Consider the following 13,675-nt stretch of genomic DNA (forward strand, 5'->3'; position numbering starts at 1 on the left):
ATCATGCAAATGTCTGGAGCAGTGAACAGGGCCGGCTCCAGGCACCAGCATAGCAAGCAGGTGCTTGGGGCGGCCAATGAAGAGGGGGGTGGCACGTCCGGCTGTTCCATGGCAATTCGGCGGCGGGGCCGTCACTCCCTCTCGGAGCTTTTTTTTTTTTTTTTTTGGTGCTTGGGGCGGCAAAAACACTAGAGCCAGCCCTGGCAGCGAACACTGAGCAGAGGGCATGGAGGATTGCTCTCTCGCACAAAATTGCCAGGGACATTGAGGAGAGGAGAAAAGCTCAGGAGAATGAGTGTGACATGCAGCAGGAGATGATAGCGCTTTTGAAGGCAAAAACAGACATTCTGAGGAGTCGGGTTGACCTTCAGGTGTAACACATTTGAGTTCACCTCCTGCTGCAGCCCATCCAGAACTGCATTCCAGACTGATACCCCCTCCCCCACCCCCCCCCACACAGACACGCACACATGGTTCGAATAGCACACTGCACATGGTTTGAAGGGCTGGTGCCCTCTCCCTACCACTCCACTCCGGGGAAGAGTACAGACAATCACAGCCACACATAGACTGATCTATGACAGACAAGGTCAGTATATGTGTTTTTAAAAGACAAATGAATGCACTTCCCCCCTCCCAACTTCATTGGCCTGTATTTGTAAAGTTTATTTTTGTTGTACATATATTTGTTTGTATGTGTGTGCAATAAAAGTCCTTTTATGGAAACTTAATTCATCTTTATTAGTTCAAAGCCCAGGGGAAAGAAGGGTGACAAGCAAAGTGAGGCAGTGAGAGGGATATGAATGATGTCACACAGGGAGTGAGAGCTAGAGATAGAACCCAGGAATCCTGGCTCCCAGCCCTTCCCTGTTCTAACCACCAGCCTCCACTCACATACTGCAGACTGTGGGGTGGCCCCTGTGTGAAATGAGTGTCCAGGTCTCAGCCGAGTCCCTGGAGATCCATCATATCAAGCAGTTCCTCACCCCTTGGAGAGTCCAGGGGCTGAATGGAGTATGCCCCCCATTCTCCCCTAGAGGGCAGCCGGTGGGGCAGGTAGCTCTTGCTGGCTGACCCCCTCATGGGGTGTCTGGAGAAGCTGGAATCCAGGGGCTCCTCTGCCAGGAGAGGATGAGCTCTGAGCACCCAGAGGCCCCAACTCAGCAAGATGCAGAATCCCCAGTGCGGGGCATCCCCCCACAGCTCATGCTGCTGGCAGGTCAGACACTTGTCTGGTTCTGGTAAGGGAGTGAGGTCTAGTGGTTAAAGGGAGAGGGGAGCTGAGAGTCAGGGCTCCTGGGTTCTCTCCCCGGCTCTGGGAGGGGAGTGGTGTCTAAGGCTTAGAGCAGGTATGTGTGTGTGATATCATTCTGAGATCACAGCAAGAAGTACATTTGTAAGGTTACATTACTACAGAGACAGCTCTCACAGTGTGGTTCAGGGTGCTAAAAACACATTGGCAGGCACCACACAGAAAAGCAACGCACATTACCGTGGCTCATTATTAAAGCAGTCTTTCAAAGCCTCCCTGAGCCACATAGCTCCCCGTTGAGCTCTTCTTATAGCCCTGATATCTGGCTGCTCAAAATCAGCAGCTGCTGATCCACCTCTGCCCTCCACACCAGTGGAAACTTCTCCCCCTTTGCTTCACAGATATGAAGCACACAGCAGGCAGCTATAACCATGGGTATATTTTTTCACTGAGGTCTAACCTAGGCCTTGTCTACACTACAGAGTTTTGTTGAAGCAAGTTACATTGAGGAACAAAAAAACAAAAAACAAAAAGAAAACTGAGGTCTAACCTAGTGAGTAAACTGCTCCACCAGCAACCTTTGTGATGGCCAAAGGCACATTCAACTGTCCCTCTATATGTGCTGAGCCTGTTGTTGAAATGCTCCTTACAACTGTCCAGGTGTCCGGTATATGGCTTCATGAGCCATGTGGGTAAGGGATAGACTGGGTCTCCCAGGATCACTAGTGCCATTTTAACTTCTCCAAGGATGATTTTGTTGTTTGGAAGGAAAGTCCCTGCTTGCAGCTTTCCGAAAAGGCCTGTGTTTTTAAAGATGCATGTGTCATGCACTTTTCCACATTGATGTCGATAAAACGTCCCTGCTGATCCACCAGTGCTTGCAACACCATAGAAAAGTAGCCCTTTCTGTTGATGTACTCTAAGGCAGGGTGATCTGGTGCCAAGCTAGGAATCCGCATGCCATCTGTTGCCAACTGCATTTCAGGAACCATATTGCGGCAAAAACAACCAGATCCTGCACGTTGCCCAGAGTCACAGTCCTTCTTAGCAGAAAGCGATTAATGGCCCTGCACACTTGGGTGGATTTATCCACGGTGGATTTCCCAAATTCAAATGGATTCCCAACTGACTGATAGCAGTCCAGTATTCCAAGCTTCCACAGAGCTATTGCCACTCGCTTCTCCACTGCCAATGCAGATCTCATTTTAGCATCACTGCTCTGCAGGGCTAGGGCGAGTTCTCAAGGAGTAATGGTCTCAAGTTGCAGTGGGGGAGGTTTAGGGCGAGTTCTCAAGGAGTAATGGTCTCAAGTTGCAGTGAGGGAGGTTTAGGTTGGATATTAGGAAAAACTTTTTCACTAGGAGGGTGGTGAAGCACTGGAATGGGTTACCTAGGGAGGTGGTAGAATCTCCTTCCTTAGAGGTTTTTAAGGTCAGGCTTGACAAAGCCCTGGCTGGGATGATTTAGTATGGGATTGGTCCTGCTTTGAGCAGGGGGTTGGACTAGATGCACCTCCCGAGGTCCCTTCCAACCCTGATAGTCTATGATTCTATGATTCCACATATGGGTCCAGGAAAGTGGCCTTGCACATCCAAAAATTCTGCAACCACTGTTCCTCATCACATACCTGCATAACAATGCGATCCCACCAGTCAGTGCTTATTTCTGGGGCAGGACCAGAACTGGTGCTCCACCATAGTCAGCTGCTCCACAACTGCCAGCAGCAACTTGGAATTGTTTCTTTCCATGGCTTCCAGCAAGGGTACTTGAAAGGAATTGCCATATTCCATGTGGTGGCTCCTCTGGTGGCTTTGGAAATACTGCAAGATCAGGTGCATTATGTTCACAACACTCACCTCAATTGTGCAGAGCTGTGCGGGATCCAGGCTTCTCTAGAGATGGCAGACGTGTGGGTTTGCTAGCTTTTGAAAAGAGGCGTGAAATATTATGGGTTGTAGATAAAATTAGGGGAGGAAGAAAACTGCATTGGACGTTCACACCATGTTCCCACTCATCCCTGCGTGAATGTTTTGCCCCCATGAGGAATTGCAAACTCTTCCCAAAAGACCTTGTGCTAGATGGTGGCAAGTTGCACAGTGGGATAAGTACCCATGGTGCACTGCTCTCTGCATTGATGCAAGCACTGCTAATGAGGACGCACACCATAGACACAAGGAGCATAGTGTGGACATGCACAACCGACTTAATTACTGTGGTGGCTGTCTGTCAAAGTAACTTATGTCAACTTAATTTTGTAGCATAGACACGGCCTCAGTGTCTGCTCACAGGGTTGCTACAGAACCCCTTTTTAAATGACCAGGGAACCACTCCCCACCTCTGCTCTTAAAACAATAGCTTGCAACTCCAAGAATCCTCACAACACCACAGGTGCCTGCCTCAATACACACAAAATGGCCAGAAGAGGAGGTGGCAGTGCCCACCATGTAAGATTTAGCCCAGTGGTCAGAGCCCTCAGCTAGAATGTAGAAGACCAATGGTTCAATTTCTCTCACTGCTGAAGGGGAGAAAGGATTTGAATAGGGGTTTCCTATAGGGGTTTCCCATTGTCCAGGTTTCCCATTGTCCAGGTGTGTGATCTAAGCACCAGGTAATAGAGCAATTGTCGTTCTCTCTTTCTCTTCCCCAATGACTCTTCAATCATTTATCCAAAGTGGAACAGCTTCAACAGGAGAGGCTGAGGGATCCCCACATCAGAATATCCCATAGCCCTGTGGTTAGGGCATGCTCTCAAGAGGTGGGAGGCCCCTGTCCAATTCCTTTTTCCCCAGAGGGCAGATGGGGGGTATTGAATGCAGATCTCCCACATACTGGGTGAAGGCTCTAACCACTGAACCGAAAACTATAATGAGGGCACCTTCACTACTGTTTTCTCCTTGATGTTAATGGCACCTGGTGCAGCAAGGGTGCTCAGAGCATGCCTACGAAATCAACCCTCACAGGGATTATAGGCAGGGGAGTCATGCCTGTCTTCCCCTGGTTTGTGGCTCATGCTGGTGTTTACATGGGAGAGACGCTTCCAGATGAGGCATCAGTACAACCTAATATTGGAATTTAGGGGCCTAAATATGAGGTTTAGACACTCAAGTACCTGTAAAAAGATCAGGAGTACCTGTGGCACCTTAGAGACTAACAAATTTATTTGAGCATAAGCTCTCATGGGCTAAAACCCACTTCATCAGATGCATGCAGTGGAAAATACAGTAGGAATATATATATATATATACAGAGAACATGAAACAATGGGTGTTACCATACACACTATAACGAGAGTGATCAGTTAAGGTGAGCTATTATCAGTAGGAGAGAAAAAGAACTGTTTGTAGTGGTAATGAAAATGGCCCATTTCCAGCAATTGACAAGAAGATATAAGGAACTGTGGGGGGGAGGGGAGGGAAATAAGCATGGGGAAATAGTTTTACTTTGTGTAATGGCCCATCCACTCCCAGTCTTTGTTCAAGCCTAATTTAATGGTGTCCAATTTGCAAATTAATTCCAATTCAGCAGTCTCTCGTTGGAGTCTGTTTTTGAAGTTTTTTTGTTGTAATATTGCGAGTTTTAGGTCTGTAATCGAGTGGCCAGGGAGATTGAAGTGTTCTCCAACTGGTTTTTGAATGTTATAATTCTTGACGTCTGATTTGTGTCCATTTATTCTTTTATGTAGAGACTGTCCGGTTTGGCCAATGTACATGGCAGAGGGGCATTGCTGGCACATGATGGCATATATCACATTGGTAGATGTGCAGGTGAACGAGCCTCTGATAGTGTGGCTGATGTGATTAGGTCCTATGATGGTGTCCCCTGAATAGAAGTGTGGACAGAGTTGGCAACGGGCTTTGTTGCAAGGATAGGTTCCTGGGTTAATGTTTTTGTTGTGTGGTGTGTGGTTGCTGGTGAGTATTTGCTTCAGGTTGGGGGGCTGTCTGTAAGCGAAGACTGCCCTGTCTCCCAAGATCTGTGAGAGTGAGGGATCGTCCTTCAGGATAGGTTGTAGATCCTTGGTGATGCGATGGAGAGGTTTTAGTTGGGGGCTGAAGGTGATGGCTAGTGGCGTTCTGTTACTTTCTTTGTTGGGCCTGTCCTGTAGTAGGTGACTTCTGGGTACCCTTCTGACTCTGTCAATTTGTTTCTTCACTTCAGCAGGTGGGTATTGTAATTGTAAGAACGCTTGATAGAGATCTTGTAGGTGTTTGTCTTTGTCTGCAAGGTTGGAGCAAATGCGATTGTATCGTAGAGCTTGGCTGTAGACAATGGATCATGTTCTCTGTGTATCTATTTATCTTCCTACTGTATTTTCCACTGCATGCATCTGATGAAGTGGGCTGTAGCCCACGAAAGCTTATGCTCAAATAAATTTGTTAGTCTCTAAGGTGCCACAAGTACTCCTGTTCTTTTTGCGGATACAGACTAACACAGCTGCTACTCTGAAACCTGTCAAGTACCTGTGTAGAGCTGGGCCATGCTTTCTACTGATAACATGAACATAGCAAAGTTTTGCTTGTGAATTTAACATGAAGTTAAAGTTGAAGGCCCTTAGCCCCAGCCTGCGCTCCTTGTGCCCCTCCAGAGCAGGAACATTTCATTACCTACACACAAACCTTGGCAAACCAGGAATGCCCAGCTCCACAGAGGGACTCAGGCATCTAGAGCCCAGATGCTTGTGGGGGGTGGAGAGTTGGTCTGGCAGGTGTGCTTAGAGCACTCCTAAATCAGCATAACCTACTTTAGAACCTTCCACCCAGTGGTTAGGGAATTCCCCAGTAATGTGGGAGACCCCAGTCTAACTCTTTTCTCTGCCTGACCTGGAGAGGTGGGAGATCCCAGTTTAAATCCCTTCTCAGGTGACTGCCCTAAAGATAGGACTGCAGAATCATTCTCATTGCCTCTGTCCCAATGCATATTTAACTATTTAAACTGTGAAAAAAGAACAGGAGTACTTGTGGCACCTTAGAGACTAACAAATTTATTAGAGCATAAGCTTTCGTGGACTACAGCCCACTTCTTCGGTATGCATCCGAAGAAGTGGGCTGTAGTCCACGAAAGCTTATGCTCTAATAAATTTGTTAGTCTCTAAGGTGCCACAAGTACTCCTGTTCTTTTTGTGGATACAGACTAACACGGCTGCTTCTCTGAAACCTATTTAAACTGTGGAAGAGCTTTAACAGGAAAGACTGAGACAGACCCAAGCAGAATATCCCAAAGTCCCTTTGTGGATCTGGGCTGAGTTGCAGAATAAAGGTAATTTTAGGGTAACTAACTCCTAACCCCTATGATGAAATAACTCCAAAATTTCACAGCTAATTCCAACTCTGACCCTGATATATCTCAGCCATTTCCTAGGCAATCTGCCCCTGCACATGGATTTGAACGCATTTTGAAAAATCCTCATTTAAGCAGAAATGTTCATGCCACCTTGGCTACTGCTCCTCCATCAGCACGCACTTATCAGTTAGGATGCCAGTTTCCTTCTGAATCTCTTGGGCATCAGGACGGCATGTGTAAATTCTGTCAGCACTCCTGCCTTTCTACCTGTGACCTACTGAGTGATAATTCTGGGCCTTGGGAATATCAGGAATTGTTCCCCCACCTACCACCATGTTGGCAGAGGTGTGTATGTGATGTGAGGAAATCTAGGGATTAGTTTGAGAAGCATCAGGGATTCATAGATGATATGAGATATGAGGGGAGCTGGGTCTGAGTCTCCCATGAGTGTGTTATCAAAGCAAAGAGGTGCATTGTACCTTGAGGTTCCAGACTGCCTCATTTCCATGGGAATTAGGGGGGAATGAGGGAGGGTGGATGATGTGAGGGGTGACATGGCAGGGGATAGCAGAGCAATTTGGGATATGGGGTGGATGGGGCCTGTCAGTCCCACATTCTCCCATTCTGTGTGTGTGGTCCCGTCTCCAGAATCCCCACGCTGGACCCTGTTGTGAGGGGGACCACCGCCACCTCTCAGGTCAACAACCTCACCAGATGCCTCAGCGACTTCATAAAAACCATCTGGCACAACATGGACGCGAGACGCTGCAGCGCTCCCCCACAGGTAACCTCATGCCGCCCTGCTGTAGGAGCAACTAGCATCGTTCCCCAGGCTGCACGGCAAGATCCAGCCAACGGAGGAGCCTCCCGTAGCCCCCAGATCCCACAACCAGACCCCGCCCCCGGGAGACCCAACACCTCCTCCAAGGTTACCCAAAGAGCCTCTGACTGCCAAAAACCCCATGCCCCACCGAGGACCCACCAGCTGGATGCCGCCTGCAGAAGAACCAGAACCATCCCCAGCGCTTCCAAACACGACCGTGCCCCGACAAAGCCCAGCACCGGTGCTTCCAGAATCCCACTCCATCCCAGAAGATCCAGTGCTGCCTCGGAGACACCGAGAGCTGCCCTCCCCACCACACCAGGACCCCCGCCACAAGACCCAGCTGAACACCTCCACAGTCCGAGGGATAACAAGGCTGCAAACCGTCCCCGCAGCACCTGAACCAAAAACACCGCCCCTGGAAAAGATGGCATCCGCTACCCCCTGCTGAAGAAGCGAGACCCTGGCTGCTTGGTGCTCGCTGCCATCTTCAACAAATGCAAGCAGTTCCATCGCGTTCCCCGCTCCTGGAAAAAGTCCATGACCGTGCTCATCCACAAAAAAGGCGACCGAGACGACCCTGGCAACTGGAGGCCCATCTCCCTCTGCTCCACCATCTACAAGCTGTATGCCAGCTGCCTCGTGGCAAGGATCACAGACTGGTCAGTGTGCAGGGGCACCGTCAGCTCAGTGCAGAAGGGTTTCATGTCCTGCGAGGGATGCTACGAGCACAACTTCCTCCTTCAGACGGCCATCCAGGAGGCCAGGAGGTCTAAGAGGCAGTGCGCAGTAGCATGGCTTAACCTGACCAACGCCTTTGGGTCCATACCCCACCATCACATCTTTGCCACCCTGGGAGAGTTCGGGATGCCAGAAACCTTCATCCAGATCCTCTGGGACCTCTACAAGGACTGCACCACCACCAATCCGTGCCACGGACGGAGAGACGTACGCCATCCCTATCCACCGCGGTATGAAACAAGCATGCCCCCTTAGCCCCATCATCTTCAACCTGGCCATGGAACCGCTCATCCGAGCCATCTCCAGCGGCCCGACCGGCTTCGACCTGCACGGCAAGAAACTCAGCATTCTGGCCTACACGGACGATCTGGTCCTGACCGCGGACGACCCAGAGAGCCTCCAAGGTATGCTAGATGCCACCAGCCGAGCTACTGACTGGATGGGGCTCCACTTCAATGCGAAGAAGTGTGCAACTCTGAACATTGATGGCAGCAAAAGGGACTCGGTGCAGACAATGGAGTTCCAGATCCAGGGTGAGCCCGTCATCCCCCTGGCAGAGGGGCAGGCATACCAGCACCTGGGCACGCCAACAAAGTTCCATGTCCGGCAGACACCCGAGGACACCATCCAGGAGATCTTGCAGGATGCCGCCAAGATTGATGCCTCCCTGCTGGCACCGTGGCAGAAGATAAACGCCCTGAACACCTTCCTGATCTCACACATCTCGTTCACCCTAAGGAGATCCACCGTGGCGAAGGTGCCCCTCAACAAGGCAGACAAGATCATCCGGAAGCTGGTGAAGAAGTGGCTGTTCCTTCCCCAGAGAGCCAGCAACGAGCTGGTCTACATCGCCCACAGGCACGGCGGCGCCAACGTCCCCTGCATGGGTGACCTGTGTGACATCGCGGTGATCACCCACGCCTTCCGCCTGCTGACATGTCCTGACGCCACGGTGAGGAACATTGCTGCGAACGCCCTGCGTGATGCGACAGAGAAGCGGATCGGCAGAGCCCCCTCGAACCAAGACATCGCCACCTTCCTGAGCGGCTCCCTGGATGGGGAATTCGGTCGGGATGGGCGCGACATCGCTTCACTGTGGTCCCGCACTCGCAACGCCACGCGTCGCCTGGAGAAGCGGATCGGCTGCTGCTGGCAGTGGTGCAAGGAGTGCCAGGAGCTGGGAGTCCGAGTGCCTCAGATCAGGTCGGACGACAACACAATCGTCACCCCGATGGCCAGGGTCTTGCTGGAGAGGACTCTGAAGGCCGCCATCCGCTTGCTGTACTTGGAAGCCCTGAAGCGTAAACCGGACCAGGGTAAAGCCTTTGAGTTGACCAGCAAGTGGGACGCTAGCAACCACTTCCTCGCCAGGGGTGGCTTCACCCGTTTCACCGACTGGTGGTTCATCCACCGTGCCCGGCTCAACTGCGTCCCGCTCAATGGAGCCGTCCGCCATGGGAACCGAGACAAGCGTTGCAGGAAGTGCGGCTACCCCAACGAGACCCTGCCCCACGTCCTGTGCACCTGCAAACCCCACTCCAGAGCCTGGCAGCTGTGCCACAACGCCATCCAGAACCGCCTGGTGAAAGCCATTGCGCCACGCCTAGGGGAGATCTCCGTGATCTGCACCATCGCCGGTACTGACAGCCAGCTACAACCTGACATGGTCGTCACCGATGAGGCCCAGAAAAAAATCATTCTCGTCGACGTCACGGTCTCCTTTGAGAACAGGACCCTGGCATTTTGCGAAGCCCAAGCTCGTAAGCTGGAAAAGTACGCCTCCCTGGCTGATACCCTGAGAGCGAAGGGCTATGAGGTACAGATGGACGCCCTGATTGTTGGAGCCCTGGGCGCCTGGGACCCCTGCAACGAGCGTGTGCTGCGGACCTGCGGGATCGGTCAATGCTACGCACGTCTCATGCGGCGCCTCATGGTCTCAGACGCCATCCGATGGTCCAGGGACATCTACATCGAGCACATCACCGGCCACCGACAGTACCAGGAGGCGTGAGCCAGAGTGACATCATTCTTCCACTACGAGAAAGAGACCAAGTGACCTTCTCCGTTAGATCATATGAACTGGCACCATAAACTCCCTGAACATTAAATCTCACCAAATGAGGGTCAATCCATCCTCATCATCATATCCACTCATTATTATCCACACCCGAACATAGCCACTTTATGAGCTTCATACCCTCATATCTCAATGTCTGTACTTTGACCCATCAACCTTTTACCCCCAGTCGGGGATATTGCAGATTATGTATTCCTCATGCCACCTTATCTTAAACCAAACTTTGCACCCTCGATAATCTGTATGTTATTCCCTGATAACCAGAAACTTCTATGCTCAAACTCTGTTCACTATTGTTTTTTTTAACATCATCTTAATAAAATTTTTAAATCTGAGGGAACCATGCCCCTTTGCAGGTGTCTGAGCCCCTCCTCCATGTCACTCCTCCCACCTCTCCCACTACTGTAATCCTCCCCTCCTCCCCACCTCATCTGAGCCCCCAACCACTCTCCCCTCCCCTTCAGCCATCCTCATTTATCCCCCTCTCCATAATCTCCCTCACCTTGCTACATTCCCCCCAATAAACAAACCTCTCAGAGGCAGATTGGAACAAGATCCCTCCTCTTTTTAATTTCTGATTGGGGTTGGATTTGAGCTCATAATGTCTAGGTGACACTCAGATTCTGTGGCCATTGCAGTCCCTCAGAGGCACCCAGAGTCTATGAGATGCATCTGGTTTTCAACCCTGCAGGGCTCTCTCTGCACATGCTCAGTATAATCACTTTAGTGCGGCAGCCATAGGAATCTGAGAGCTGGTCTTATCAGGAGAAGCCAACGGTGATCAGAAAAGGCTAGTGGGTCCAATGGGGGTAAGCCTCCAGTGAGTGAAACACAGATGCAAAATGCTCAGCCCTGGGCTTTTCCCTATTAGTGGACACAAAAATGTTGGTAGAAGCCATCCACTTTTGGAAAAGTTGTTTTATTCAGGGAACTGTAGCTTGTACTCCTGGGGGAATTCTGCACCAAAAAATTGTGCAAACAATATTTTAAAATTCTGAAAAAATCTGCATACACCTCTACCCCGATATAACGCTGTCCTCGGGAGACAAAAAAATCTTACTGCGTTATAAGTGAAACCGCGTTATATCGAACTTGCTTTGATCTGCTGGAGCGCGCAGCCCTGCCCTCCCGGAGCGCTGCTTTACCGTGTTATATCTGAATTCGTGTTATATCGGGTCACGTTATATCGGGGTAGAGGTGTATTTTATTTGTCAAAATAATACATTATAATCATGCCAGTTTCAATTATTTTGTTAATTTATTTCAAAATACCTGTCAATAAGTACATCTGTAACCATACAGACAACAAGAAAAAAGATTCAATAATTTTTTTTTGACAAATAGATTCCTTACTAGGCATATTAATACATAACTTTGAGTAATAATTCATTTAAACTACAATACAGATACATATTTCCTGCACTCCTCAGAAGCAGTACAAAGGCTTGTGGAGTCAGGGGTAACAGAAGAGCTGAGAGAGAGGGAAGAAGCCTGGGAGTGAACCTGGAGGGTTGTTGGGTGTGGGTGGGAGAAGTATGGAACAGGTTTCTTTTGCAGGTGGGGGAGAGATTGTTAGGGAGTTGGGGAGTCTCTCCCATGCAGACCCTGGCTGACCCCTAGCCTCTCCCATTAAGGCAGGCAAATCTGCTCTTGTCCCTGTGTGCTCCTGCAGCCCCTGTCCCACATCCCTGTGTGTCTCTGCAGCCCCCTTCCCTATCCCTATGTGTCCCAGAACCCCTCTCCCCTATCCCCACGTATCCCTGCAGCCCCCTCCCATTCAGCCCCTGGCTCAATGCAATCACCCCACTAGCTCCTGAGCCCACACCCCAGTCTGTCCTCCCCCGAGTCCTTCTGAACCCCAGTCTGTGACACACACACCCCAGCAGCCCCGTGTGCCCCACTCTGTCCCTCCTTACTTGGTCCTGCTGTGAGGAATGCAGCCTTTCCGCCCAGCTGGCTGCCCTCTCTTCTGGCACTGCGGAAACCCCTGGTGGGCAAAAGGTGTAACTGCAGCACCTCTCCAGCAGAATCTATATTCTGAGGAGAAAAAAAAATCTCTGGGGGCAATGAATTCTGTGTGTGCGCATTGGCACAGAATTCACTCAAAAGTAATCTTGGGAACCTTTCATCAAATGGCCTCAAATTTGGGCCACTAGTCCGAACCTGCTCCTCCACAAGGCACTCCAAATATCAAGGCAATCTGAGGAAGTGTTGATTAAAAATAGTCAAGTTTTAAACGGAAAGCTGGTCTCAGCCTTAACTCTACTCATCTCAGTGGTCCTCTATAATAAGGGAGGTGCGGGGATGGAGGGAGAGGCACTGATCTGCGGGGCCTGCTGGTGGGCAGGAGGTGCTGGGGGGTGGGGGAAGCTGATGGGGGGCTGCTCAGCACCCATCATTTTTTCCCCATAGATGTTCCAGCCCCAGAACATCCACAGAATCAGCGCCTATGTTTTAAGTGTATGTCAAGCCTAAGGGGCAGTTCCCTGGAGCTAGCTGAAAATACAGTGTCTGAGGGACTGGCTGGCAGCTTTCTGTGTGCTGAAAGCCAAGAGAAGCAGTCATGAGTCTGATCCTGGCAGGAAACTGAGACAGAGTTTGCTACAGGCACAGGGTTCCCTGGAAAAGCAGGTGTGGATTTCTGAGTAAGGAAACTGCCTGCTGCTGTTTGTTTATACTGTCGTCAGGGCACAGGAATGTGTGGGACATTGTTTGTAAATAATAATGACTGCACCAAAGAAATACGTGATTCCTATAATCAATTTCTCCTCCACATGGAAGAATGGAGCGAGGCCCCAAACATTGGCTAACTGCTCAGGTCAAAGGAGCAATGGTAGAACCTGGGTCAGAATCTAGACCTATGGCAGCAAATGCGTGGTGGGAAACATTTGCGGGGAGCTCCAGCAGCAAACTGCCTGTGCAGAGGAGTAGATTGCTGCTTATTGTGGACTTCAGAATATCTAGCTTTGTGTGCTGAGCAGTCCTTATTGTTCCTTCTCTCAGAGCTGACACTTCTCTCCCCAGACAAACCAAAAACATGGATCCCTGGCTTGTATTTTCCCCCAGGAGAATCAGTACACATAGTGATTATGAGCTCAGTATTGGCCCAAGGAGAAAAAATTATGGGAAGAGACTGGGACAGCTGGAATGGGGCAGGGGTGGGTAGGATTGTTACTTTCCCTTCTGTCTATGGAGTTTTACAAAGTTTATAACTAAAATCTTCTTTCTAGCTCTTAGCTGGTGTTTTGAATGGGCTGGGCTGTAACCTTTAGACTGCGATCTCATAAATCTTAAAAGATTTACCATAAAATCACCCTTCAGCTCAAGGGTTACTGCTGATTACTGAGTTGTTGCTGTTTTCATGCCTTATCACTAGCGCACACAAACTGACCTTAACCAATGGAGCCTCTATAGCCCGTCTGGTCCCAGGTGGGTGGCTAGAAGTTCAGCAAGACACAGCCAAGCCAAGGCTCCTCTGCCCACACATTGTCACTGTCATGGC

The 13,675-nt window shown here is 50.1% G+C and overlaps 1 protein-coding gene across 1 annotated transcript in view; it reads right to left on the reverse strand.

Annotated features, from left to right (window-relative positions):
• LOC101952133 (E3 ubiquitin-protein ligase TRIM15-like) overlaps positions 1 to 6,867 on the reverse strand; it is a 59,333-nt gene extending 52,466 nt beyond the window's left edge. Inside the window, exon 1 of the mRNA XM_065562986.1 lies at positions 6,862 to 6,867. Coding sequence (XP_065419058.1) covers positions 6,862 to 6,867 — 6 coding nt within the window. The remainder of the gene's footprint in view (positions 1 to 6,861) is intronic.
• Positions 6,868 to 13,675: the final 6,808 nt, after the last annotated feature.

This window comes from Chrysemys picta, chromosome 12 (assembly GCF_011386835.1).
Source record: "Chrysemys picta bellii isolate R12L10 chromosome 12, ASM1138683v2, whole genome shotgun sequence".
Taxonomy (NCBI): Eukaryota; Metazoa; Chordata; order Testudines; family Emydidae; genus Chrysemys; species Chrysemys picta.